General features: G+C 33.5%; 1 protein-coding gene across 10 annotated transcripts in view; it reads right to left on the bottom strand.

Annotated features, from left to right (window-relative positions):
* Positions 1-27,033, bottom strand: part of CCSER1 (coiled-coil serine rich protein 1) — a 1,319,150-nt gene that overhangs the window by 982,171 nt on the left and 309,946 nt on the right. For all 10 annotated transcript variants that reach the window (XM_082461691.1, XM_082461685.1, XM_082461686.1 and 7 more), the window contains exon 5: positions 20,110-20,230. In XM_082461691.1, coding sequence (XP_082317817.1) covers positions 20,110-20,230 — 121 coding nt within the window. The remainder of the gene's footprint in view (positions 1-20,109; positions 20,231-27,033) is intronic.

The raw sequence follows: 27,033 nt of genomic DNA, 5'->3' as shown, positions 1-27,033 counted from the left end.
CTAGTTTTTAACGTATCCTTTAAGAGACACTTCATGATTCCAATTCACCCTCTTGTACTCCTGCACTCCACTCCACCATGACAAGAACATGCCCTGAATAGCCGCTAATGCCAGAATGAGGAGACAGGGATACCAGACCTGAATCCAACCCTTTAGCCAAAGCCAAGTTAAGCCCCTTCAGCTTATTTCAGAAAGCAAAGCAGAACCACAGCTGAGCCCAAGGCCAACGAGCTCTGAGATGTGTGGTTGTTTGTTCTGCAACATTAGTGCAACAAGCCTCACTAATACAGAAATTTGTGTTTTTCTCTGGTTTTATACTGATTTTCGCTATTCTATTTCTAAGTTTTTATAACATTTCATATATTGGTGTGGTGCAACTTGTAATCTGTTGTGGAATACAACAGCAAAGTTAAAAAAAAAACCCTACATTTTAAATTAAGCATTAAGTCTCTTTAATCTTAATTGATTAAACAATCAATTGCCACAAAAATGTTAACAAAAGTTCCCCGAAATAGTTTGTAAAAGCAAATTAAGATACCAATACAAAAAATTCTGTGTTTAGAGTGTATGGGTAATGTGTGTTCCTTCTTAATTATGAGGAGGATGTAATAAGAAAAAAATAACCCATCATGTACCCAATGTAAACTGATAGTTCTTGCTCACTTTGTCTTCACAGTAGAATATAGGAATTATCTCACAGTAAAAAAGTCTCCTCTTTGCATGGTACCATGTTAACTGACACTCAGACATATCATAACCATGGTCTCACTTTTGCACGGTTTTGGTTACCATATTACCATGCAAAATAAGAACTGCTGGTATTACTGAACATTTTTCAGTTATTAAAAAATAACTTTGCAATATTACTTTTATTTTTAGCATTTTGATGTTGTTGCCTTAGAAAGCATAATAAATAAATAATAATTCATACTGGTCTTGCTTCCCTCCTATGTACTTGATGACTTTTCTTTGGATTTCTGTAGTTTTAATCTATTTCAAGGAAAATATTGGTTGACTTAATCATGGTGGATTAAACTCAGTGGCGTTTGACTAAAATGACAAACACATCACTCAAAAGTTAACCAGTGAATGCGCTTCCCTGGTGGCGCAGTGGTTGAGAATCTGCCTGCTAATGCAGGGGACACGGGTTCGAGCCCTGGTCTGGGAAGATCCCACATACCGCGGAGCAACTAGGCCAGTGAGCCACAATTACTGAGCCTGCGCATCTGGAGCCTGTGCTCCGCAACAAGAGAGGCTGCGATAGTGAGAGGCCCGCGCACCGCGATGAGGAGTGGCCCCCACTTGCCGCAACTGGAGAAAGCCCTCGCACAGAAACGAAGACCCAACACAGCCATAAATAAATAAATAAACACAATTAAAAAAAAAAAGTTAACCAGTGAAAAGTAATTATAATTGGATTGAACTGGATTGTGTGGTGGTGTAATTTTAGTCTGCCAAATTGATGCAAGTTATGTAAGTTAAGTCCTCAGATGCAAGAGAGTGTTTAACATTTGAATGTTGCCTCAATAGTTATACTACCTAGAGAGTGTTTTTCTTTATTTTTGGAATCTGGGGAAGGATTCCTGCGTGTCCTGAATTGGAAGGATCACAGTAGATTTCAGGACTTAATTATACCAGGCTGGTAGAAAATGTTGGTGTGATAAACTGAACGGCTGGAAATGTGACCAAAGGCAATAACATTCTCAAAGGAAAGAAATTTTGTCATGAGTTAAATGGGTCCTGTATTCTTGAGCATTTGCTTATATTCCCTTAATCACATTTTTCTAAATATCTCTAAACAGACAGATAAGCGTGTAATTATTTATTTTTGCTTGTATGCATTTTCATCAATGTCCCCTCCCTTGGATAGGTTTGAAGGATAAAATAATGGTTATTATTACTTACACCCGCTGTCATACATAGTTAGAATCAAAAAAAATTAACCAGAGGACCTCAAAAAATTTGGAAAAATGAAAATCAGTCATACCTCAGTTTATGAGTACAAATCAATTCTAGGAAATAGAATATACTCACCTTTTATAAATAGTGAAATGTAGGAAATCTACTGATAAATTTATTGAAACTGTAGGTCAACATTTCATATTGAAGGCATTTGCTGTAAATTCCAACTCCTCAATACAAATATTATTGAGCAAAATAATTTCAAGTAGGATTTTTCTATTTTCTACTTTTTAATAAATGTGTCACAGAGCATTTTCTGAAAAGAACACAATGATTCTTTGATGCCTTTCAAACTATCTTTCAATAGTTCTATACCTATCACCATAGGAACTGAGGCCATTCTATCAAGCTTCTTTAATTGTTGTGTCTTCAAGTAGAATCTATCATGCTTTCATTGAGTCACTCTGGACCTAAGTTATCTAAATTATGTTCCAGCAGTTTTGCTAAAATTACATTATGAAATAGGTCCCATTGATTCTTTGAGAGGTTTCTGTTTATATTTACTTTGAGCGGATAACCACATTAAAACATTTTTGCAAAAGATAGTATTTGAATGAATTCCTTTCCTGATGAAAATAAAAATGTGAATTGATCTTAATTAATTTTAATGTTGGACTGTCTTTCAGCACTAAATGCAAAGGGGTTTGATTTGCTGCTTCCTCACTCTATTCCACTGTTGCAGGGGCCTAATAATTATGGAAATATCTGTTTACAATGTAGAATCCCAAACTGAATAACTGTGGGCCTTTTATTTAATGTTTGGCCCCTCAACCTCTCTATGATAAAATGATCATCTCTGCCTTATAGTTAAAACTGTCATTAAAAATAAATGATAACAATGCATAAACTATGAACAACTGTTCATCTGTGTTACTCTTATAACTACATGCTATTTGTTTATTTTTTTAAGTACCCATATAAAACTTAGCAGGAATCCTTTAGCTCAAATAGAATTAATTCTACAACAGGATATTATATATTTGCAGAAGTGATTTATATATTTGCTGGCATGAAATACATTGCCATCTGTTATTTTAGACATTCAGTTACCCATAAGGATGAAGTAAAGTAGGTGACAATGCAGCTACACTGTAACTAACTAGTAGGTGGATAAAAGCCCATTTCTAAAGTAAGTAGGCAAAATAGCAAGTCTTAATAAGCTAACCAATTTGGGAGATCAGCACCAAGCTGGCCAATAACAGTGGTCATGTCAGTCTAAGTCAAATTTGTAACAACAGTAAGCATTTAAATTGCCTTCTTATAATTTTTAAAGCACTATTATCTAATTATAGCAACCTTATCTAATTATAACAACCACTATTATCTAATATCCAATGATTATTGTATATTAACCATTTGAACAAGAGGTGACAAGGGCTCAAAAATTTAAGTGACTTACCCAACACAGAATACAATATCTAAAATTGGAGAAGGAGCTGATATACCACATTAGTGTTTAGACATACAGTTACTTCAGGGAACCACTGGCCCAAGATTGTGGGAATAGAGAAGAATTAAGCCATTTTAATATTTAGTAAACAAATTTATAGACAGGTTAATGCTGAAACCAGATTAAGACCAGGAACTAGAAATTATGAGAGCATCTAAAAAGAAAGACAAATGGGAATGAAGAGAAACTACAGAAATCAGGTGCCCAACAAGGAGAATCAGGGTCAGAAACCAAGGCAAGGGATACAAGCAGCAACATAGCCATAAAAAGAGCTGGAAAAGAATATTATTTTGAACCAGTGACTATAAAACCCAGGAGACCCATTTCTTATCTATGGCCAGAACTGTTTTGAAAGTATGCTAGAGTTGGGACCATGAGTTTTAAGGTGTAGGGAGTTAATTAAATGGCAGAATTCTATTTTAACTGTTAGTTGAGAAAAGCAAGTCGTCTTCAATAAAAGTTCTAGCTACTGTTGACTGAGCATTTTTTGCAGCCTTTTTAAAAATCCTTCTAATGATTCTATAAATTGAGTATAAATTGCCAAATGTATAAATTCCTGAGATTCAGAGAGATTACATAGCCTGCTCAAGATGAGCAAACTTTGAAAAGGCAGAACAAGAATTCAAAAGTAAAGTCTAAACTGAATAATTTCCCACTTCACCCAAGATTAGTGAAACCTCAATTGATATTTTATGAATGTTGACTCCCAAGACCGAGCTTTTCACCACTGCCCTGTGTATTTCCTAAATCTGTTTTAAAAAGTGTAAATCTTAACATACTAGTTTCTCACTTGAAGTTTAAAATAAGATTTTCATTTATAAGATTAAGATATAAGATACTGGAATTCATTTTTAACACTTGAGATCATATTCCATTTCTCTATGTGGAAATATTTTCTATTCATTGTCTCTCAGTACACTGGTGTTAATGACCCTGTATAATACTCTGAAACATGAATCAAGAGAGAATCCTCTTTGAGAGAAATCAAAGTTGAAGAATGGCTTTAGTTAACAGTGAAAGCTTAATCGTGGATTTGGAAAATTATCTACCCACATCATTAATTATTAATTCCAAAACTCAATAAAGTACAAGGAATTCTCATTATCCTAGTATTTTATCCAAGTCCCCATATTTATGACTCTGTATAGAGAAGTAAAACTTGCCATACAATAAAATATTCACAAGTGAACTGACTACTTATAAAATTAATCCTCCCTCAAATACTCTCTCCCCATTCCTATCTCCATCATCAATACAAGGTGCTTGAAAGATGTTTTTTACATTAATTGATGATTTTAAAAGGCTCTGGGGAATGAAATCTTGGTATATTCATGTCAAAATGATCCTCTTAACATAATTACATACAATTAAAGTGAAGGATGTCATATCTTAAGAGCTATCATTCTATTTTGTTTAAAATATTATACCTTTCCAAAAGTTATTACAACCTAAATGTTGTAAAATATAAGGCAAACAAATTATTTTCATGTTTTCTCAGTTTTTAGCCACTTAACATCTTTTCTCACTCTTTCTTATACAATTTTGGCCTACATATTTACTGGATTCACATTTAGAGGCCTTTTTCTTACACATACTATCTTTAGATATATGTGAATTTCTTTACTTATAAATGTTGGACTATGGCCATGTATTCTAACCACTCACAATAAATTTCCTTACAAACTGTGGTTCGGGAACAAGGAACATGCTATCTCTGAAGGTCCTTCTCCACTTTTTCTATGTGGAAAATTCTTTTGAACATTTAAGACAGTTAAAATATCACTCCTTATGAGAAGCCTTTCTACTAACCTGTGTTGACCTCTCTACTACAACCCATATAACACTAGATTAATATTCATTGTTTCAACCATTTATTCCAAACATGCTTATAGCCCCTACTATGAATCTGGTGCTGTGCTAAGGCCCTCCAATGCAATGGTGAGTAACAGAAAGGTTCCCTACATTCATCAAATAAAAAATTACTGTGATAAAGACTTAAACAAGTATGTAATAGAAAGAAATATTATTTACAAAAAAGGAATGACTGCTGTACATTGAAATTCTGAGAAAAGGGCATCTATGATCTACTTAAAGTGACTTTTTTTTTTTTTTAATAAGACCTTCTGAGCATAATCTACGTAGGACAGTTCAAGACAAAAAAGTTAGTTGCTCTCTTTAAGAAAATAACAGATGAGTGTGTAAGCAGTGCAGCAAACAGCACACATGCGGTCAACTTTTACTTATGACTTCCATGAGGTTTTATTTGAAAGACAATGAAATGATATTAAACTTATTCCACAATTTTTTGACCTAGTAGATATAAACATGATTATTTGGTTTCACATGAATAGTTAGTTTTCATTTGTTATCATTCTGTCAATTTACATGTCTTAGAAGTAATATTTTACACTTTTTAAATTTCTGCTTTCAGATTAACTTATATGTCTCATTGGTTGGTTTTGAATTATTTTTTTAATTAAGATAACAGTGCTACACATGAGAAGTGGAAATACTAATTTGTAAGATACTGCACAATAACATTTATAAATTTTAAATACCATCGTTATGTATATAATTATAATGTCATTTTAATATGAAATTTTTATTGAGATTTTTGGTGGTATGTTTATTTTGGGACAGGAGGAAGGATCGATGCTTAATATCTATGAATTTAACAAGCCCTGTAATATCTCTGAACCTTGAAATTGGAACAATGAGTTACATTTGTGCCAAATGAATATCAAATTTACAAAGTATACACACAACTATTTTGAAAAGTGCATTCTTCCTACTGGCACAAAATGATCATAGATATATAAAATATGTACAGCAGAAAAATATAAAATAAGTTCCCTGAAGACATTTATATTTTAATTTCTATGAGTCTGCAATTTTTGTTTTTGTCCTTAAGATCTTTTTTGAGTTGAGTATCTGTCATTCATAATCTAAGTGAGTACTGATTAATAGGAAATACACATAAGCATCTGCCCTCTTGAAACTTAAGTAATTTCTCCTGGCATTGGAGATTTATCCACAGTTTTAATAATGGAATAGAGAATCAGAAACACTTGAACCAAACTTTGTCTTTACTGGTGCAACACAGACCAACCTTCATAAATTGATTCTTCAACTCAACCAAGTTTCCGAAGATGATTGGTTAGAGATCAGTGTGTTGAATACACTTGGCAATGCATTCAGTTTGCTTTTGACTTCCGCTTTGCTCTCAGTTCACTCTGTATAGGGCACTGAAGTAGCTACAGATTACTCTCCAGGGCCTCTTGGTCATCAAAGAACATTTAAAGCTTTGTCAGCCTTGTTAAGAAGATAAAAACTATAACAGATGTTGTAATATTCTGTTATAATAATCCCAATCTCATCATGGTGGTGGGTGAAATAAATCATTCCCAGTTTCTCTTAGGGAGCTTTAAGTAGCTTCTAATAATTTCTTTTCCCGTCCAGGTCAACTACAGGTACGGGAGAGAATCTGATCAATAATTGGGATATAATAGTACAGTAGATTTAACGAGTTATTTTTTTCTTTCTAAGATGAGTAGATAATATTTCTTTGTGGCACATTAATCTTATAACCATAAAACTTAAGTAATCAGTTTTAAATTTAAATAGTAGCCATTTACCATGTAAAAATTTTAAACTGCCAGGTAATTAATGATGTGAAATATATAGAAACTACATTAAATTTAAATCATAAAACAGCTGTCAGCCACCTGCTTCCCATTATATCTTTGACAATATCAACTTTCTGAAAGTAAACTTTCATTCATTTTAAAAATGCTTTCTAATCTGTCTTAGTCCAATTAAAGGATAAAGCATGTGTGTACAGTTCAATATAATGCAATAATTTTCAGTTTTATTTGTTTAAGCAAAAGAGCATTTTCTCTTGAAATGCATTGATTTCAAAATAGAAAATAGGAAAAAAGAGAGATTACTTCTTTAGCTTTACTATATTATCCAGTTCTGAGTGGATGGTCAAGTATGGGATTATTTTCGTAGTTATTTATAACACAATAGAAATAATACACTTAGTAGAAAAAATTATATAGACATATAATTCTGTGAATCTCCTTGGTCTAATATAGACTTTTGGCATTTACACATTTAACTTAGATGATTATTCAGTCAATCAGCTTGTGATAGGATGGGACAAGAAAACAAGAATATCCTGAAACATGATGTATTTACTAAGGGGGAAAAATGTTTAAATTTCATCTGGAATGTGACTGGTTTCAGATCAGAAGATACTGGAGTTTATAGATTGATATAAACATAATAGAATAGGTTTTAAATGACAAAAATGTTTAAAAATAGAAAATTATTGTAATTTCACCAATATTTAATTCTTACTGTGTAGCGTGTCAAATTTTTGAAATTACATAGCACACAGAAATGTTAAAATAGCAACTGAGAATGTCAGAGTAAGAGATTATGTAAGTTAACAAAATATTTATTTTAAATTCTTCATTTTAAAGAGGAGATAAAAATGGGGGGGGGGGGGACAAATAGAGCCTTATGGTGAAATAATAACTGGCATGGAATAACTAAACACATAGAAAATACAAAGAAAATTAATTGATATAAAAACATAGCATCCTTTAAAAATCTTTTCTTATAATTTAGTTTTGTTAAAAAAAAAATCAGAATCTTGTTGTAATTGACCATGTTATATCTTAATTGTCTTAAGTTAAATATAACATCTTTAAATCAAAGAAATATATAATACGTTGACTTAAATAACAATAATAACAACAACAAAATGCAGCTGGTCTTGTTTGGAACAGATTCTCTAGATTGGAAGAGATTTTAAAGATCACTGGGTCCTGTTACCTCTATGGCCTAAATCCACCTACATCATTCATATAAAAAACAGTCATATAAAAATTTCAATGACAAGAAGCCTGCTACATTCATTGACTGTTATAATATCCATTCTTATACCATAATCTATCTTTGTATATATCTTCCTTGTACATCTTCATTATGCCTTTTGGGTCCACACAGAATCATGAACATGATGTTATTTCTGGTCTCAAGTTACAGAGAAAATACTAAGCTTACTTAATTCTGTAAAAGTCACTCAATAACTAAATTCTTTAAAAAGTAAATATGTAAGTTCTTTTACCAATACTTTATTTTGATGCACTGTATTATGATATCTCTGAAAGCATGTGACATTTTAAATGGATATGTTGGTTGGAGAGAACACCTTTTATTTTTTCCCACCTTATATTATTTCTCTAAATTGATATATACCTTTTTATTCCTTGACAAAATATGTAACTTTAACCAGATTGATATGAACTTAATTAAAGTTATATTCCGGGGACTTCCCTAGCGGTCCAGTGGTTAAGACTTCACCTCCCAATGAAGGGGGTGTGGGTTCCATCCCTGGTGGGGGAGCTTAAGATTCCACATGCCTCATGACCAAAAAACCAGAACATAAACAGCAGAAGCAATACTGTAACAAATTCAATAAAGACTTTAAAAAAAAAAGTTATATTCTGAAGAAACATGAAAAAGAGAAAATAACAACAGAAGGGTGTTAACAAGTAGCTAATAAAATGAAAGACACTAAGTAGGACAGAAGCATTAAAAAAAAGTTTTCTTTTCTTCCTGGTTCATTTGAGGAGAAATATATGCATAAATGAAGAGGCACTGATTGACTGTGATAATCAACAGTGAAGAATATTGTTACTTAAATTCTTTTATTTATTCTGTTGATTTGCAAGTGCTAATCATCCTTTGCATTATTGTCTTATAATGGCATCCGTATTTTTTAGATTGTAAAAATCTATAAAAAGAACTGAATATGAAAAACAAGAATGATTGTCTAGTGTGTCAAGTTGTACATTTAGTAATTAAAGTAACTGAAAAGAAAGTATAATTTATTCTTTTTTAAAAGGGTCATCTTGGACAAATTACTTAATCTATATGTGCCTTGGTTTCCTCAGGTGTAACCTGGGGATAATAACACACAACACTGTTGGGAGAATTAAATGACTTAATATTTGTAAAGCTTAGAATAGTGCATGACACTCAGTATGAACTATGTAAGTGCTACTGAATACACCAATATATTATTTTAAACAATGTATTTATAAATTCAACAAAAAATATTCCAGTGCCTACATTGTATAAAATTTTGCGCTAAGCACAGATTAAAAAACAAACAAAAAATATTGATAGAATATATGTCCTCAAAAAATACCTGTCTTCAGTGTCTGGTGAGAGCACAGAATACAGGCAATTATATTTTTGTCTAATAAGTACCATAAATGGAGGTGTTCAAATATTATAGGAGTTCATGGGAGTGAATTAGTCTAAAAGAATCTTGATTTTTCCAGCAATTGTGGGGATCCTTTAATTCAGAGATTTGAGAATATTCATGAATGTGTATTGTAGATTCCTCTAAAAAGCAAAGCAAAGTAGGCTCTTTCACGTTTTATAAGATGCTTTCCTAGACTTTTCACTCCTTAGACTGTCTCTTTGAAGTTTGTGCTGCCAGTGTTTGTTTTACAGAGAACTATGGTTTAGAAATACAAACAGTCTTGCCTTGTCCCAGACATGTGAGTCAGGTTTCCAAACTCTTAGTTCACAGATCTTTCTTATCAATCTGTATGATAAAATTACTGTTTGAATTCTATGTGGCATCTTCAAACATCAATTATTCAAATATTTACTATGTTAATACTGAAAGATTAACAGTGGCTATGCATTAATCAAACCTAACTTTATTTTCAATTTGATAGAATAGAAGGTTCTACTTTCTAAATTAAAGATAATTTATTTTACCTCAAAAATAAATAAAATCAAACAATTCTCCAGTATTTTTGAGTACCTACTAGTTATTATTATCCTAAGTATTAGAGAAGATTAAAAAAAAAAGATTTTGTTGTAAAAGAGACTCAAGTCTAGCAGAAGAAAAAACTCTCCTTTAAAAATTAAGCAATCACATATTATGAATCGGTAATCTTGAGGAAATATCTAAAATCATAAATTCCATAGAGCATCACGTTTTTTTATAGACCTCCTCTCCTATCTTCATGACCAACTTCTTCCTCCAAGAGATATCAAATCAAGTTATTTTTTATTGTTTTTCTTGTTTGTGCCCAGAATTATTCTACCCGTTTTACATTTATATATTGAATACTTATAGAATACTTAAAACAGCCTTACAAAGCAAATGCTGTTGTCCTTATTTTATCAATGAGGATATTTGATTTCAATAAAATTAATAACTTGCTCTACATCATCTTGCTGTTAAGTAGAGATACGTTAGATTTCAAAGCTTTCGATTTTTTTGTACTAGTCTAGCTCCCCTGAGAGGGGAAAAACAGGAAACTGATATTGGGTAATATAGCCTTTGTTTATGGTATTATTAAATAATTTTAGGTTATTATCTACATTACAGAATAAATTTAATTGAAATATTTCATTTATCTGAAAACATAATTTTTCCATGGGATGATGTTAGCAGGGGCAGTTGAAAATTGGCATCATCCTTTTAATCTGTGATAAGAGCTACCTTCACTACAATGGTGATGCACCTGCAGTCTTTTTTAGCGACCTGATAAACTGTATTTATATTATACTATAAAGAGTACAATGGTACTGTGCTGCACTGATGAACTGAAACACTTCAGTCATCAGGCTGTCCCAACTCATCTGAAAAACAGCATTTGTGTGTTCACTGTACAAAGAAGGATTTTCAGATCAGATGCATATGTTACAATAGGATTTTTTGATTGGTCTGCACAAGGGACCAGATATTATGATTCACTAAGGAGCAGAAAAAAAAATAACAACACTCAATCAAGGGAAGCAGGTTCTCTGGGGATTTTTATTTATTTGGAATTAAAATCCACTGGTTCTTGAGTAACACATGAAGTATGAAAACAATCAATTTTCTTGAGTCTTTTTTTTTTTTTAACTTAATAAACCAGTGACTGATGTGACATTTTCCAATAAGGTGAATAGATACTATGAAACACAGAAGGATCCTCTTACAAGGGACTCACAGTGAATGTACTCCTGCCACCAGGATGAAAGGTAGAGGGGAGAGGTTCTCAGTTGGTAGAAGAGTTTTAAGGAAACTGTGCTTGGCTCTAGGGCCTAGTAATGGGCACAAAAGTGGTCTCTTCAGAGGTCTCTTTCTGGGCCACTCTCCTGCAGTTCCCTTACTGAGAGGGGATGGGTATCCTTCGCCTCTATCTCCTGGGTTTTCTCGTCACTCCAAATAGTTTACAAAAAACTTTGTGGTCTCCCTGACCAGCTCTTGAGAGTTCAAGATGCTTCTGCCTTCACGGTTGGCCAACCCATCTTCACTCTCCAGATTTTCTGGGCGGATGTCAGAGTCTAGTCTGTGTTCTGCTTCAGTTTTCTCAGGCATAAATCAGCATCTGTCTTTTGTGTTTCCAATTGCAGAAAACACATTTGAAACTCTGAATGATTCTCTTGAAGACCCTTCACTAGACTTGGGATTAGAAAGTTACTCCTCCCAGCTCCAACTTCTCCTAAAGCTGTGGAGGAGACTCAAATTTAGGCCACAGCTCTCTCCACAGAAATCTCTCCATTTATCTCCTCTGACAGCCCTCTCCACTGTTGAATTGAGCAAAATCACAAAACAGGTTATCGTTTCTTTTGAAAACCTGCATGGGAAGAGGGCTGTTTCATATTCATGATAGTGTCCTGATACTTACCATGTTTATGCCCCAGTTTCATTTTTAAATGAAAATTATGTTTATCAGAAGTCACAACTTATTAAAAAAACATCCCACCAACTGGAAAAGAGATCTGCAATGCACATAGCAATTCAAGTTTGGAAATCTGAATATACAAAGAACTTCTCCAGGTAAATATAAAAGAAAGAAATCCCTCAGTAAAGAAATGGACAAGAGATACGGATCGGCAATTTCTGGAACAGGAAAAACAAATGTCCGATAAGCACTTGCAAAGATGCTCAAGATCACTAGGAGAGAGAAGTCCATGCAAATCGAAACCACAATGAGATGCTGGTTTACACGCATAAGGTTTGCGGAAGTATAAAACCTCACGAGGCTAAGTGTGCACAAAGGTGAGGACAATGAGGACCCCTGGAGAGTGGTTTAGTACCGTCTGCTGAAGTGAAAAATGCATGTGCCTTACAACTCTGCCACCCATTGCCAGCTGCAGGAGCCCATGAATGTTCAGAGCAGAACTGTTTGTAAAGTAAACATTGCAAGCCATGTACACATCCATTCACAGGAAATGGGATAAATACATTTTGATCCATTTATATAATGGAATATTATACAGCAACAAAAATAACTAAACTAGAGCTATAAGTTAAACATTTACCAGCACACTGTTGGGTGGTAGTTGTGCCTCCTGGATCCCTATGGCTTCTGTGGGGGAAAAAGAAGCTAACTGTCTGTGCCTAGACCCAGGACAAGAACTAGGTCCTCTGTGGCGATGACCTAGGGAGGTAGATATAAGCTGAAAATGAAGAGGAGTTTCCCAACAGGCAAGGCCGGACAAGGACAGAAGAAGCTGCCCTCCGAGGGCAGGTCACTGGAGGTATGTGAGCAGGGGTTGGGCAACTGTTTCATGGGCAGTGTACTAATCACTGAAAATCAGTAAGTAGTGTAAGGGCGGGGTGGGATTAAGCTGGCCTTTAAGACACCTCTTCCACACCCAGAGGCCCTGTGGTTCTGTGATTCAGTGAGTTTGCAAGGCAAGGTCAAAGAGGACAGGACTGAACTACTAACCAAACTCTGACCCATCCATGTGATGAAACACTGCTCACTAATAAACGGGTATGGACCATGGCACATGCAACAATATGGAAAAATCTCAAAAACATGCTGAGTGGGCTTCCCTGGTGGCACAGTGGTTGAGAATCTGCCTGCTAATGCGGGGGACATGGGTTCGAGCCCTGGTCCGGGAAGATCCCACATGCCGCGGAGCAACTAGGCCCGTGAGCCACAACTGCTGAGCCTGCGCGTCTGGAGCCTGTGCTCCGCAACAAGAGAGGCCGCGATAGTGAGAGGCCTGCGCACCGCGATGCAGAGTGGCCCCCGCTTGCCGCAACTAGAGAAAGCCCTCGCACAGAAACGAAGACCCAACCAGCTAAAAATAAATAAATAAACAAATGTGGGGTTTTGATTCAGCATTAAAAAAAAAAAAACATGCTGAGTGAAAGATGCGTTGCACAAGAGGACACAAACTATGTGATTCCATTTATGTCATGCCTCAGTTTCTGACTTGTTTTTTTAAATGCGAGAGTTTTAAGACACCAAGTCATAGTTGGTAATTAAAGGCTACAGATCAAATATAGGAGGAAATTTATTGGTAAAGAATCATAAGAATTTACGTAAGGTCCTACATGAAATTTACCTACATTTATATGCATTTTCAGTGAGAATCAATGGTAACAATTCAAGGAATTTTGTGCAAAATGCATTTTCGTATGTTTCCCACTTATATAATTCCACTGATAATACCCAATATAAATTAAAAGAATATCAGAACTCCCCCTTGACTAAACTATTACTAATTCAAAATAACATGCTAGGATTATCACAATAATATATTATCTTACCATACAGTGAGTAGTTTCTTCTTTATCCTTGGTAAGGGCTTGGTATTATAAGTTTTAGTTTAATAACTATAATTTGCCTAGGTTCTGAAAAATATATTGACTGAGTTCACTTTTCACATTTCATCATCTCCAATGGCAGCACCCTAGTCCAAGCTGCTGTCAGCAATCACCTAAATGATCTCACTGTAGACACTCAACCTGTCCCCCATTTAGAGGTGTGCTGGTAAATAGTTAACAACGAGTACTCTGGGAGGGGGAAAAGCCCTGATTTATAGAATTTGCCAATTACTGTGGTGTAAATACGCTCACCATGGCTGAGTGAAAGCATCCAACATGAGATCACTGAACCTGGAGTTGAAAAGAAATGGTAACAATTTGGTTCTCCCAAGCCAGCTCCATCATACCAATGCCCCTACCACACCCAATTTGCTCTTTATAAGAAACCAGGACGAAGTTTTCTAAAGAGAAATCTGATTGTGTTACCTGGGCCCTGCTTAGAAACATGTTTTTGGCTCCCTTTTACTCCCACCAGCTTTCATTTCTCCGTGCTCCCAGCCATCACAGGATATTTCAACAAGCCCTTCTCTCTGCTGCTAAGTTCCTCCTTTGCATTTTCACTTAGTTAACTAACATCCTCCATATCTTAGCTCAAGTGTCACTTCCTCAGGGAAGTTTTCCCTGACTCTCTTGGCCATGTTAAAGCCCCTTACCATAAGCCCTTATAACATGATATACATATACCTCTATATTATAGCCATTGTCACTTCCACAGTCTTGCATTGTTGCAATTAATCAATCAATGTGTGTCTTGACTTGACTACACTCTAAGTTTCATGAGAGACAGCGCCTGCCTTTCAACTCAAAATGCCCAGCCCTGAGCACAGTGCCAAGAACAAAGCAAATACTCAAGAACTATCTATTTTTTATGGATTAAATTAATGAATACATGTCTATTTAAAAGGATAAATGAATATGTTCCCCTGAAATTTGTAAAGGAGAGCTGGAAACTAGAGTTTGTGTAATAACTTTATAGCTGACATTAGAGAGTACTTAAACTTTTCCTATTTTAATATACATACATTATTCATTTATTATAAAACTAAATAAAAAGAGCTGATAGAACTTTAAACTTATATTCTTAAGCATTCTCTAAGAATAAAATAGGTAGTTTTAGCCATTCTTAAAAAATAAGACATTCTATACTAAATGATAGCATCCGTGACCTTTCGGAAGCAGCTCCATGAGCCTTCCTCAGGTCAACCACATGAATCATTACATGGAGACCTTGAAACTTGGACTGAACGACAAAATGTTTAGGTAATGCTTCATTTCCATAAAATGAAACAATAGATCACATTATTAGGAAGTTTAGATCTCTCTCTATAAAATAAAATAAAAACACAGAAATAGACAAAGAAGTAACAGGATAATTTCTCTTTCCCTTTCACCTCTATATTTCCAAATTTACAATTGTCCATAAAATCCCTTCATTTCAGATATTGAGCCATGGTATGTACAAACAGAGTGTATGCATTTCAAAAACATATTTCTAAAAAAAGCACAAAATAAAATCTATAACCAATCGTGGAAGCTGTATTCTTTCATTCTCTTCAGATTTTGAATTGTATGTACATTTCATGAGGCGCTCATTTGCTCACATCTGTGATTTGAGAAATGTTTAGGTTTGAGTAACATGCTAAGTGTGACTGGATATATGGACATACATTTTCAATATTAGGATTTTTTAAATTTATAAAGCTTCATACTCAAAGCTTTGATCACAACATTCTATGCTTATGGTCAAATATTTGGAAATTGTATAATTTTATTGGATCACAGGGATTTTTTCTTTTTTTCCAGCAAATTTATCCTTTCCATGGTATTCTGAGCTACCTGTTAGACTAGACTGAAAAGTAAAGTAAAATCCACACCTTCGTTTTCTGAATTAAGGGAAACTTTAGATATGAAAATGAGAGACAAGCTCTGACTCTCTCCCACTATAATGCTCAGAATGTAGCTTTCCTTCTAAAAGATTTAGGCATTTCCTCCCTATCACTTGCTACACTGAAAAATTTATACTTCATCCCTAATAGGAATTCATAACTGCTATTTTTTTCTTATTACAATAAATATATCTAAAATTGATAAATACATGAGAATATTTAAAAATAAATTGTCAAATATAGAATATTTATTAATCACCAGAATATGACTAAAAGTTGGTAAAATAATATAAGTATTTCAGTCATAAAATGTTTCTTACACTCTAAAATGATACATCAATAAAATGGTATGGTATATTTAAGACCAATATTCTGGGTTTACTTTCATAAATTTATACTGATATATCAATAAACCTGACTTAACTTTAAACAATCATATGCCTGGCGAAAATCTACCTCTTACATTGGAGAAAAAGCATCTGTTGCTTTTATACTGTGATTTACCTTTTTAAGTGCATGTTTTACCTCTTCACCTAATTACAACAGCATCAAAATACATTATCTTACATATTCTTTTGTATGTACAATCTTATGTATTCTAAAGCCCATATACTAAGATTATTGCAGTTCCTCCTAGCAAGAGATTTGATGAGTTCTAAACTACATGGACTCTGTGAGTCCTATGTTTCAAAGACTCAATTGTTTACAAATTCATCATGTGAAGTGTGTAAAATCTGAGATAAAAATTTACTTAAAGAAATAATTCCATCCTGAATTTAAAGGGAATATTAAGTATCCAAAGACAATGTCTCAACATATAGCATTCTAGTATCTTAGTATTATACTGGTGGGTTATTAATTTTCCTAATGAGAAATCCAAAATACACAAAACGAATACTACATAGGGCTTTAGTAACTCCATCTATAAAAATGTGGCATGTTTATTTACCTAATATATATGTTGTAAACAATTACAAAAATTTTATATTCTTGCCTTCATATTTTGTTTTAGGCATTGCACTGTAAGATAAAGTAACTCCCACATTAAAAAGAAACAAACTATGGTTAAGAAAGCATCAAAAACTAGCCCAAGGCCTGAATTCCTAACCATCAAGTTATACTGCCTCTCAATAGCACAGCTGGATCAAATAATATGAAATAAAATTAAATAGGTGAGAAATCATTTAAAACAAGAAATGAAGATACACATGATTATATTTTAATGTAGTATTTCAAAGTCCATAGTTTCAACATAATAAAGAATTCTGACTTTTAAAACTAATGGTGCTAATATTACTACCTATATTGAGTATCCATTGTTTTGACTTCGTAGCGTCATACCTGCCTTCTTTTCCCAACATCACCCATATTGTGAGTGTGGACTCACCTTTTCCCTCTCATCTCTACCCTCTGCTCCACAGTTTGTCAAGTAACCTGTTTCTAGCCAATCAATCATCAAATATTCCTCAATACAGTGATTGCTTCAGCATAGTCATGTCAAACAAGCTAAGCTGGTCAAAGCCAATGACACTCAAATATGGGGCTCTTTTTGTTTTGATTAAAGGGAATGAGAAACCATTTCTTTCAACTGGATTTGTTGAAAAGATAAAAACCCATCTCAGTACCTGCTGAAGGTAGTAATGTCACTAGAGGAACCTCTCTGAAAATGGAAACTACAGATCAGAAAGCAGAGCAAAGAGAAGCAGATGGAGAAAATGACCCTCCTTGACATTGTCTGAGTACCAGACTCAACCATACTTGAGGAAATTTCTACCTCTACACTTTCAGTTACATGAGCCAATAACAACCATCACCCTTGATTTTTCTGAAATCAATTTACATCGGGGCTTCTCTCAGTGGCAAACAAGAGTTTTGAATTAATCACTACGCCTGAATTGTGTTCTTGCGATATAGCCATACCTATCATTTAATTCTCAAAACAGCAGTGTGAGGTATGGAGGGCATATGTAATCTCCATTTGATAGATGACCACTATTTGAATGGCTTTATTAAGATCTCATTGAATATACATGTTAGAAAAAGTTTTAAAATATAAGAATTGTATGCCTTCCTGGTCAGCTCAAATGGTAAGAAAAATGTAACAGAGACGTTAATCAAGTAATCAATAACTAACTGAATGTGAGATGTGAGGAAAAAACATATCAAGATTTTAAGAAAAGAAAAATAATGGTTGCTTTACATAAATATGGAAATCAGAAGGAGTGAAAAGCTCGAGGGGGCTAGAAGGGTCATTAATTTGGTTTAAACATACTTAGTAAAAGATTCTGGTAGGACACCTAGTTAGACAAGCCTGGTCGAGAACTTTATATATTAGACTTGCATTAAGAAGAGCCTTCAGGAGAAGAATATATATCTGTAAATCACCAGTAACGTTGGTAGCTGAAGCTATGGAAGGGGCAACATAACTAACACTTTTATGGATTTTTAGATTTCAGGTCCTTTAACAATATCACTTCACATAACACTAACAATGACCCTGTAAAGATGGTGATATCACCCCATTTTTTCTGACAGATGTAGAAAAAAAAAGACAAAGAGTTTAAGTAAAATGTCTCCAATTTCTACCTAATATGTAGAAAAGTTAAGATTTTAACCAAGATCTCTCTGACTCAAAAACAAAAACAATAACAAAACCTATAGAAATGAATGAATGATCCTGTTGAGGGAGAGTGTTTAAATGAGAAAGTAGATTCAGAGAATACAGAGGAGTATCAGAGTGAATGTACGGTAACAGGAAGAAAAAGAACAGCCAGTTAATAAATGCTGTCTACTTCAATCTATACCTCAGAATAAAGAAGAATGAATATTTATGAAGTATCTAAGACTGGAAAAAAGACATTTTATGTAAACAAATAATACTATTCGCCAGTTTTGAATAGAGTCACTGAAAGATAATTAAGAGAATTTAAGATCCAATTTACAAATATAAACATACATACACTGCAAAAAATGCATTTGAGTTTTCCAATATAATTCAATTGGCACATATGAGAAGTAATTTTCTTCCTAGTAGATAAAAAAGGCTTTTGGAACTGAAAAATTAGACTATATTAAGAGTAGTTGAATTGTTTTCACTTTTAGCTTGTATTAAAACTGAATTACAATCATTACTTTCTGAATTGGTTAGTATTCCTTTCCTCTATGATGAGAATATTAATACTATCTTCATGCCATCAAATATACACATTGCTCTATTTGACTTTGACATTACTGAATGTAACATTAAGGGATTTTCTAATTGATTTTCACAAAGAGTATCAGACATTATTATGTTCCAGGAAACTCAGTCTTAGCAGCTTATCCAGTAGAAAGACATCAAGAAACAAACAAGTATGATACAGTTAATCTAATGGGGGAAAATAGTAGGTACCACAAGGTAACTCCTACTGCAGCCAGCAATGCTTGGCAACACCATACATCTCCTAGTCTCCTACCCAAGACCTTAAAGCAAGCATGGCACTACTTTGACTGGAAAATCATCAGTAGGTTTTCCCTTTTAATTTACTTAATACATAACTAGAAATAATCCTAGTTTATTTGATATTTTAAGTCCATGTACCTTACATTTGCTATTATGAATTTAATTATTTGGCCATTATAAGAAAAAAATCTATTATTTATTCAATATAAGATCAAATTTAAATTTAAATGAAGCTTGATCTGTTTAAATGGAAAAAAACATGGAAACATTAAATAGTATAAAGTTAAAAATAACTTTCATTCCTTATAAAGTACAAACCAACTTAAGGCTAAGAAATTTATATTTAAAAGTGATCATATTTTAGAACATTAAAAACTACAACTATATAATAAGGAATCCAAGAACAGTACATCCATAATCACAGTGTTAAGGAAATGAAGTGCTTCAGTCTACTTACTCACATCACTGAGATGAGGTAACAAAATGAAACTTGAAAGGCATATAGCTCAAACACACAAAGTCAGAAGACAGAAGTTATTCATTGAGGCATTATTAGGATAAGTTGATTTTTTAAAATGTGCAAAATTTATTTCCGTTCTCTCAATATACTAATATTAATACATTCATTATAAAGCACAATTTTTTAGTGATCAAATTCTGATCAGTTATCTAACCAGTAGGTTTTACAAAACTCTGAAAAATCAAATGAACAACTTACTGTTTCGAAGGCTCAGGAAATTTTAGTTCTTCTCTTTTCTTCATCTCTATTGTTGGGTCCATAGGAGTGAGAACTACAGCAGCACATGAGACCACAGAGTGGTATGAATCCTCCCGGCAAACTGTTTTATTAGAAATAATAATTGTAAATGTCACAATTATTTCTTGACTGTTCTCTCTTTTTCTCTTTTTTATTTTCAGTCAAATGAAAGATAATTCAACTAAAACATTAATTGCCATTAAATTATCTTTAATTATCATTTTCTATTCTGTCTTTCCACTCACTAGCTGTATGACCTTAGGCACCTTTTGTTTACTTTTTTTTAAGCCACACAGTGGAAAAGGTGTTGCCCACACTTTATAATCCTTCATTTAAAAAAAGCTTTTCATTGAAGAATAAGAAGTGCACTAATTACACACAGTTAATCTCCACAAATCACTACACAAATAAGAGATGTTCATCATGACCAGTGACACACACATTGCTTCTTTCAAAGTCTGTCAAGCATTGGTCACTATGCATCTGTTACTCAGTTTTAGCAAGACATCCAAGTGTATAGTTGCATTGCTTCCTTCTCTCCCAGTGTTAAACCCACGTGACATTTTACAAAAATGGATAATCTAATGAAGGAATTTGCCAAAAGAAATGAAAGTGCGGCAAAGAAATAAAAACTGACAGTACTGGAAGTGATATTTGAATTGATTACAAATGAACGACAAATAATCACTGATCTAAGTACTCATTTCAAGAACCATGACTGGGACAACAATGTAGAAAGAGGCAAATACTAAAGATGACAGCACACATTAGTGAAAGACAGTACAAAACATACAATAGGACCATGCAAGTCACTGAGAAGTGTGGGCCCATGATCTCAAAGAGAAAGAGGTGTAAGAAATGATCCCAATGTTCTTCAATTTTCCCCTAAAAGTATCTGCTGAATTATTAATCTGCTCAGCATGAGAGTCTCAGATAAAACAGATGACCACTAAAAGCAGAACTGAATTTAAAACCATCTTGTGGCACTCAAGAAGCAAAGATTACTGTGCAGTATGTGTCAAAGAGGTGGAGCAGTGGTTTCCTCATCATTTCTCCAATGCCATCAAAAGATTTTTTTTTAATTTAATTTTCTCTACTTCTTCTTGGCATGAGCTTTGAGTCTAAAACAAACAAATCATAGCTGGGAGAAGAAAACTCTATTATATTTTTAAATTCCACTGTTGCCTTAAACACTGCTAATGATGAAACAGACTAAGAATAAGAATTACTGATTCATTTCTCAAGGATAGCATTCACTTACTCAATAAATATCGAGTGAAGTAACTGGTATGTTCCAAGAAATATGCTTAATGGTAGGATTCTCCTGTGGACAAGAAAGAAATGTCCTCCCTTCCCCCAAGTTTTAATGAAGTTTTAATTTCTTCTAGAGATATTTCTCAAATATTAGGGCAAAAAACTTCTGACCAGATGAAAACATTTACCTAGATCTCTATGAGGGAAAATAGAGCTAAGTTGTTTTTTTTAAAAGGAAAAGAGAGAATGAGCAGGGAAAATGCTCTAAGTAAACAATAATTTTTTTTTTCAAAAATAGGGATCATTTGTTTACTTAAGGTAATATGAGTATTAATACTTAATTTTTATGATACAGAGGTTGAAACAATTGACATTGAATTCAAAGATACTGCAGTTAAAAAAATCAATGACTAGGTCAATAAGAAAATAAGCCCCTTTAATTTTTACATGATGAAAGTGACAATTAATGGACCTGTCTAAAGATGGACGGTTGGGAGCTCCATGTAAATGACTGAGTTTTTATATTAAGCTGAAATTAAATCACACTCAAGTTTTAATATCTTTAAATTGCATTTATCACAAAAAACAAGAATTAGTGTAATAAATGTAACCTAGGCAAATAAGTAATAGAGAATTTATAACTTCAAAAGAAGTGAATAGTATAATAAAAGGGAAGTACAGATTTTTCAAAACAAAGAATATGCCTAGGCTGTCCTTTCTGAGGCAGCAAGAAAAAAAAGAAATAAAAGAAATCTTAGCAATATGTCACTGAGAAGAGAAAGGATTTCTGAGGGTCAAAAGAGTAATGGGTATTCATGTGATCACTATATTCTGATATATCAAAAGTTGTTCTTCCAAACCATGGTCGACATTTAAAAAGTAAACCATAACCTTATAACACAGTGGCCATGATGTGAACTACTCTGTAATTTGGTTATCATAGGAGTTGTTGAATATTATTATCATATTTTACCATGCCATGAATGCATAGATTACTTTTGAAGAATCATAGGAATATTACTAACTAAAGGGGAAAACACTATATTTGCCATTAAAAGAAACCTTTATGATACAGATTAAAAGGAAATTTCAAGTTTGAAAAAGACCTCCAAAGTTAGTGGATTTTAAACATTTGCTTTTTGGGAAAAAATCATAAACTTTTGTTTTCCTAGAGCATTTTACAAAAGGACATGGACGTCAGCAAGAAAGGAGACAGTCTATATATCAAAATTTTTAAGTCTTTTGTCATTTACAGACAGTTCTGTGTGTACTCTGATGCTTTTGCAAATATGTTCCTATAAAAGGGTTTCATCTTTAAGAAATTCATGGAAAAGACTCTGACAAGTACAGGTTTCTGGTAACTGACTGTACTGCTGAACTGAATGAATAAGCATTTTCAGAACTCTAATGAAAAACTGATGAACTCATAAAAGTGCTAACAAAAGATCAAGATGAAAAAAAAAAATTTAATTACATGGGACTGAGTGAACTGATGAGGATGAGTATAATTTTTGTGACTTTCTGTCTGAATTAAAAAAAAAAAAATCCCACAAGGACTCAGAGGCAAAGAATATACAAATCAATTTTCACTGCAAAGTAAAGGAGCTGTTACAGTGGAGGATTACTGGACTAAATGTCAATATTATGACATAGTATGAGTGTGTTTCGTGTTTGGTAATTGCAATCATTGTTGCTTTTGTTGTGGTCATCCATGTACAATGCTTGGTGTCAGTCTATTTATCTCTTGTAAAAATAAAATACAGTGTGTGTGTGTGAAAAAAAAAAAATCAAAATGATATTTATTTAATCTCCCTGACAAAACGCCTTACAAATTTCTATTTAAGCAGAGAGAAATTTAAATATTTCTGATACAAATACTGAATTATTGCTAGACTCTGAAAGGAAATTACACTATAAGATCAATGAAAGTAAAATGCGAATCATAATTGTTAGCCAACGTAAGTCTCTACCTTACCACTTCGCTAATACGGCAATGAGTACATTTTTAAACATGTTAGAGGTACAAGAAGAAAACAATACACAATTTTTATGGAATAGTATTGCTCATGATTTTTCACATTTGTAGGATTAAGTAGACAAATTTTTACAAAAAGTATTGGAGTAAGATAAGTTAATATGGTTTGCTAATTATGTTGAACTTTATGAAATAAGGCTAATTTTTCTCATAATTGAGAAAAATTGCTTATATACTATACCATTTTAAAGGTAAACATATAAAAATTACTACAGGAGTTAAAGTTTGGGTTATTCAACAGCAGTTGATTTCATTTTCTTCTTTATAGTCTTTAGTGTTTTCCAAATTTCCTATAGTGATCTTTTCTTACTTTTATAAACAAGAACAATAAAACATGCGTTAAAATATAGTCATGAGAACAGAGTAGATGAACAGATGTGTGAAATACTGATTTTGGCCTCAAAACAGTATAACTTCTTGAAAATCCTTCAGGAAAACTATTTTTCTAATTTAGCCAGATTAAATTTAATCTCATTTTCTGAATATTTTCTCCTTCTTCCTCCTTCTCCCCCCACAAAAGATCACTTTTTCAGAAGACATTGTAAATGACTAGACTAGTTGATCATTCTAAAACTATTAAAACGACAATACTTATTTCATAGATTCCCCTCAAATCCATCTATTACCATACAACCAGGGGCTTTTGATTTTTTAATCTAAGGGATTGAATCATGGCGGCATGCTTAGGGACTGTCAAAATTGTAGGAACCCTGGCTTGAGGCAAGGATGATTTCTGTACTTTCCAAATTACATCAAGTATAAATGGTTCACCATTCAGATTTAACTCTTATGATGGGAAAAATTGGCTTTAGGAGAAAGCAGAAAATGAAACAAACAGGAACTCCCAACTTTTAATTACTCACATTATTTAATCGTACTTATAAAGTTAGCTTTAAAAATGTATGAAAACTTTATTAACTTCTAAATTTTAAAAAGGAACAGCAGATAATTATTTCATAATGTAACTTAAAAAGCATGAGCCAGTGTCAAGGCACTGCATATTCAAGTAGGTTTCCAGCATCCATGAGTTGAAAAAAATCAATACATTTTCCACTATTGCTTCCAACTAAAGATGCAAATAACAATTTGAGGCATTAACCTACAAATTTATATGCTAAATTTGCTCTTCTGTGAAAAGAATTGTTGTTGTAAACGTACTTTATGAAGTGCAGACAATTCCATCACAGGCTTCTAATACTAGGAATGTCAGAGGACAGCTGACTGAAAAATTGAAGTTCCCATTTCTTGCTGGACAGATAGAGCCTTTTTGCCAAGATTGGGGTCACTAATCGGGGTATTCTGAGAAGGTTGCATATCGAACTGCTAGGACTACATCCAGAGGAAGTCAGTTGTCAGCAACCATCAGTTACTACGAAAAGAGTGATTCCAACATGATAAACTGACAATTGACTATGAGATTATACAAGCAGGGTTTTAAAATGAAGGAAAATGCTTGAGAGTCCAAGAATTACTTATCCTAAGTTTTTGTTCTAAGCCCTGCTCTCACTTATTTCTAGGTAGAGTATATGAACACTAAAAATGATCAAACCTACTGGACCCCTAAGTCCAAAATCTGTAAAACGTGGGACAGAGTAGAAATCATTTCTAGGTTTAACACTGAGTAGTCTGACTTTGCCCTGTAACCTTTTATTATACCACAAAGAATATGCTATTACATGAAATGACTCTCCATTATTACAAAATGTTTCTTGCACACTCATAATAAACTGAGATGCAAAACCTAAACATTGAAATTTTAAGTTGCTCTTTCTCTCCAGTTTTGTATATCAAAACTATTTCACTTAATTACTGAACTTCTATCTTTATTTGGTCTTTTAATTTATAAAATCAATTTTAAAGCATCAAAAAGCAATATATTTTAATAAATGTTCACAAAAATGCCAAAGATTTATTAGGAGAGGCATGTTTCTCCTTCATGCAAAATTAATACATTCAAATTACTGAAGGTTCCTAGAGCACAGTTAACTTATAAGTATCATTTATAAGTATTATACATTTGAAGTCCCGACTCTAACTCATCAGAATAGTTTACTATCAATGAGCAAACTGTAAGCTTAAAAGAAAAGAATTTGCTTTATGACTTGGAAGTGTTCACTTTTCTGTTTTTTCCAAATATCCAGGATCCATGTATTTACCACATAACAACCCAACAGTAAAGCTTAACTCACCGAAAGGCTAACATTTGTTTAACGAATGCTTAAAGAACATTACGTGGGACTTCCCTGGTGGCGCAGTGGTTAAGAATCCGTCTGCCAGCGCAGGGGACACGGGTTCGAGCCCTGGTCCGGGAAGATCCCACAGGCCGCGGAGCAGCTAAGCCCATGCATCACAACTACTGAGCCTGCGCTCTAGAGCCCATGAGCCACAACTACTGAGCCTACGTGCCACAACTACGGAAGCCCGCATGCCTAGAGCCCGTGCTCCGCAACAAAAGAAGCCACCGCAATGAGAAGCCCGTGCACCGCAACGAAGAGTAGACCCTGCTCGCCGCAACTAGAGAAAGCCCGGGCACAGCAACAAAGACCCAACACAGCCAAAAATAAATAAATAAAATAAATTTTAAAAAATTTAAACATTTTAAAAAAAGAACATTATGTGGTAGGCTTAGTTCTGTGTATTAACTGTGCATTTATGCTTAGAATATTGTCTTTACCCCTCAGAAAAATTCTATACAGTAAGTACTATTATTATCCCCATTTGTACACTGTTCAAGATCACACAGCTAGGGAGGTGCAAAACCAGAATTCAATTTGCCTCTAGTTCCCATGATACTGACCATACTTCATGTTGATTCTCATTTAAATAAAATTCATCAAGTGTTCTGAAATAGAGTAAATTTAATAGGTGACCGTTTTCAATCATGTTTCTATTCAATAATATTCTTACATCTGAATTCTTTATCCTAAGAAAACTGTATAATCATTAGGCAATTTGCCTCAGAACATAATTTTGACTCATCATACAAATGCTCTAGCTCCAAACTCTGCCCTTCAAAATGACCGACAACAATTGTTTTACTATTGCTCCACTGGAGAATGAGTGTCAAGTGTCAAGATGAAACCCATCATTAGATACATTTATCTATGATAAAGACATATAATTTAGAAAAATTTATTTTTTCAAAATTATTTGTAATCAGTTGCTGTTGATTTTTCTTGCCCAGCACGTTACAGGGCCTTGAGATACATTAATGAATTTAAATGACAAAAATACATGCTTTTGTGGAATATATATCTTCTAACGGAATAGATTCTCAAATCAAATTTATCTCTCTGTAGTTTTTTCTTAACAGTAAAATATGAATAATAATATCTTCTTAGGTTGTTCTGAGGATGAAATGAATTAATGCCTGTGAAGTGCTGAGGATAATGCTAGAGAAATGGTAAAGAAGTTTTAAAATGTTACCACATATTATTACTTATAACTAACGACTTCTGATTTTTTGATACACCAGTCTCCAGTTATTCAATCAAACACTAATGTAGATGTGCTGTGAAGATGTTTTGCAGATATGATTACAGTCCATTACAGTTGACTTTAAGTAAGGGAGACTATGGTAAATAATCTGGGTGTGC

Source organism: Balaenoptera physalus (assembly GCF_965194825.1).
Source record: "Balaenoptera physalus genome assembly, chromosome: 5".
NCBI classification, from domain to species: Eukaryota; Metazoa; Chordata; class Mammalia; order Artiodactyla; family Balaenopteridae; genus Balaenoptera; species Balaenoptera physalus.
Note: the sequence above shows the minus strand (reverse complement) of the source record. Positions and strands in the feature narration are given on the sequence as shown.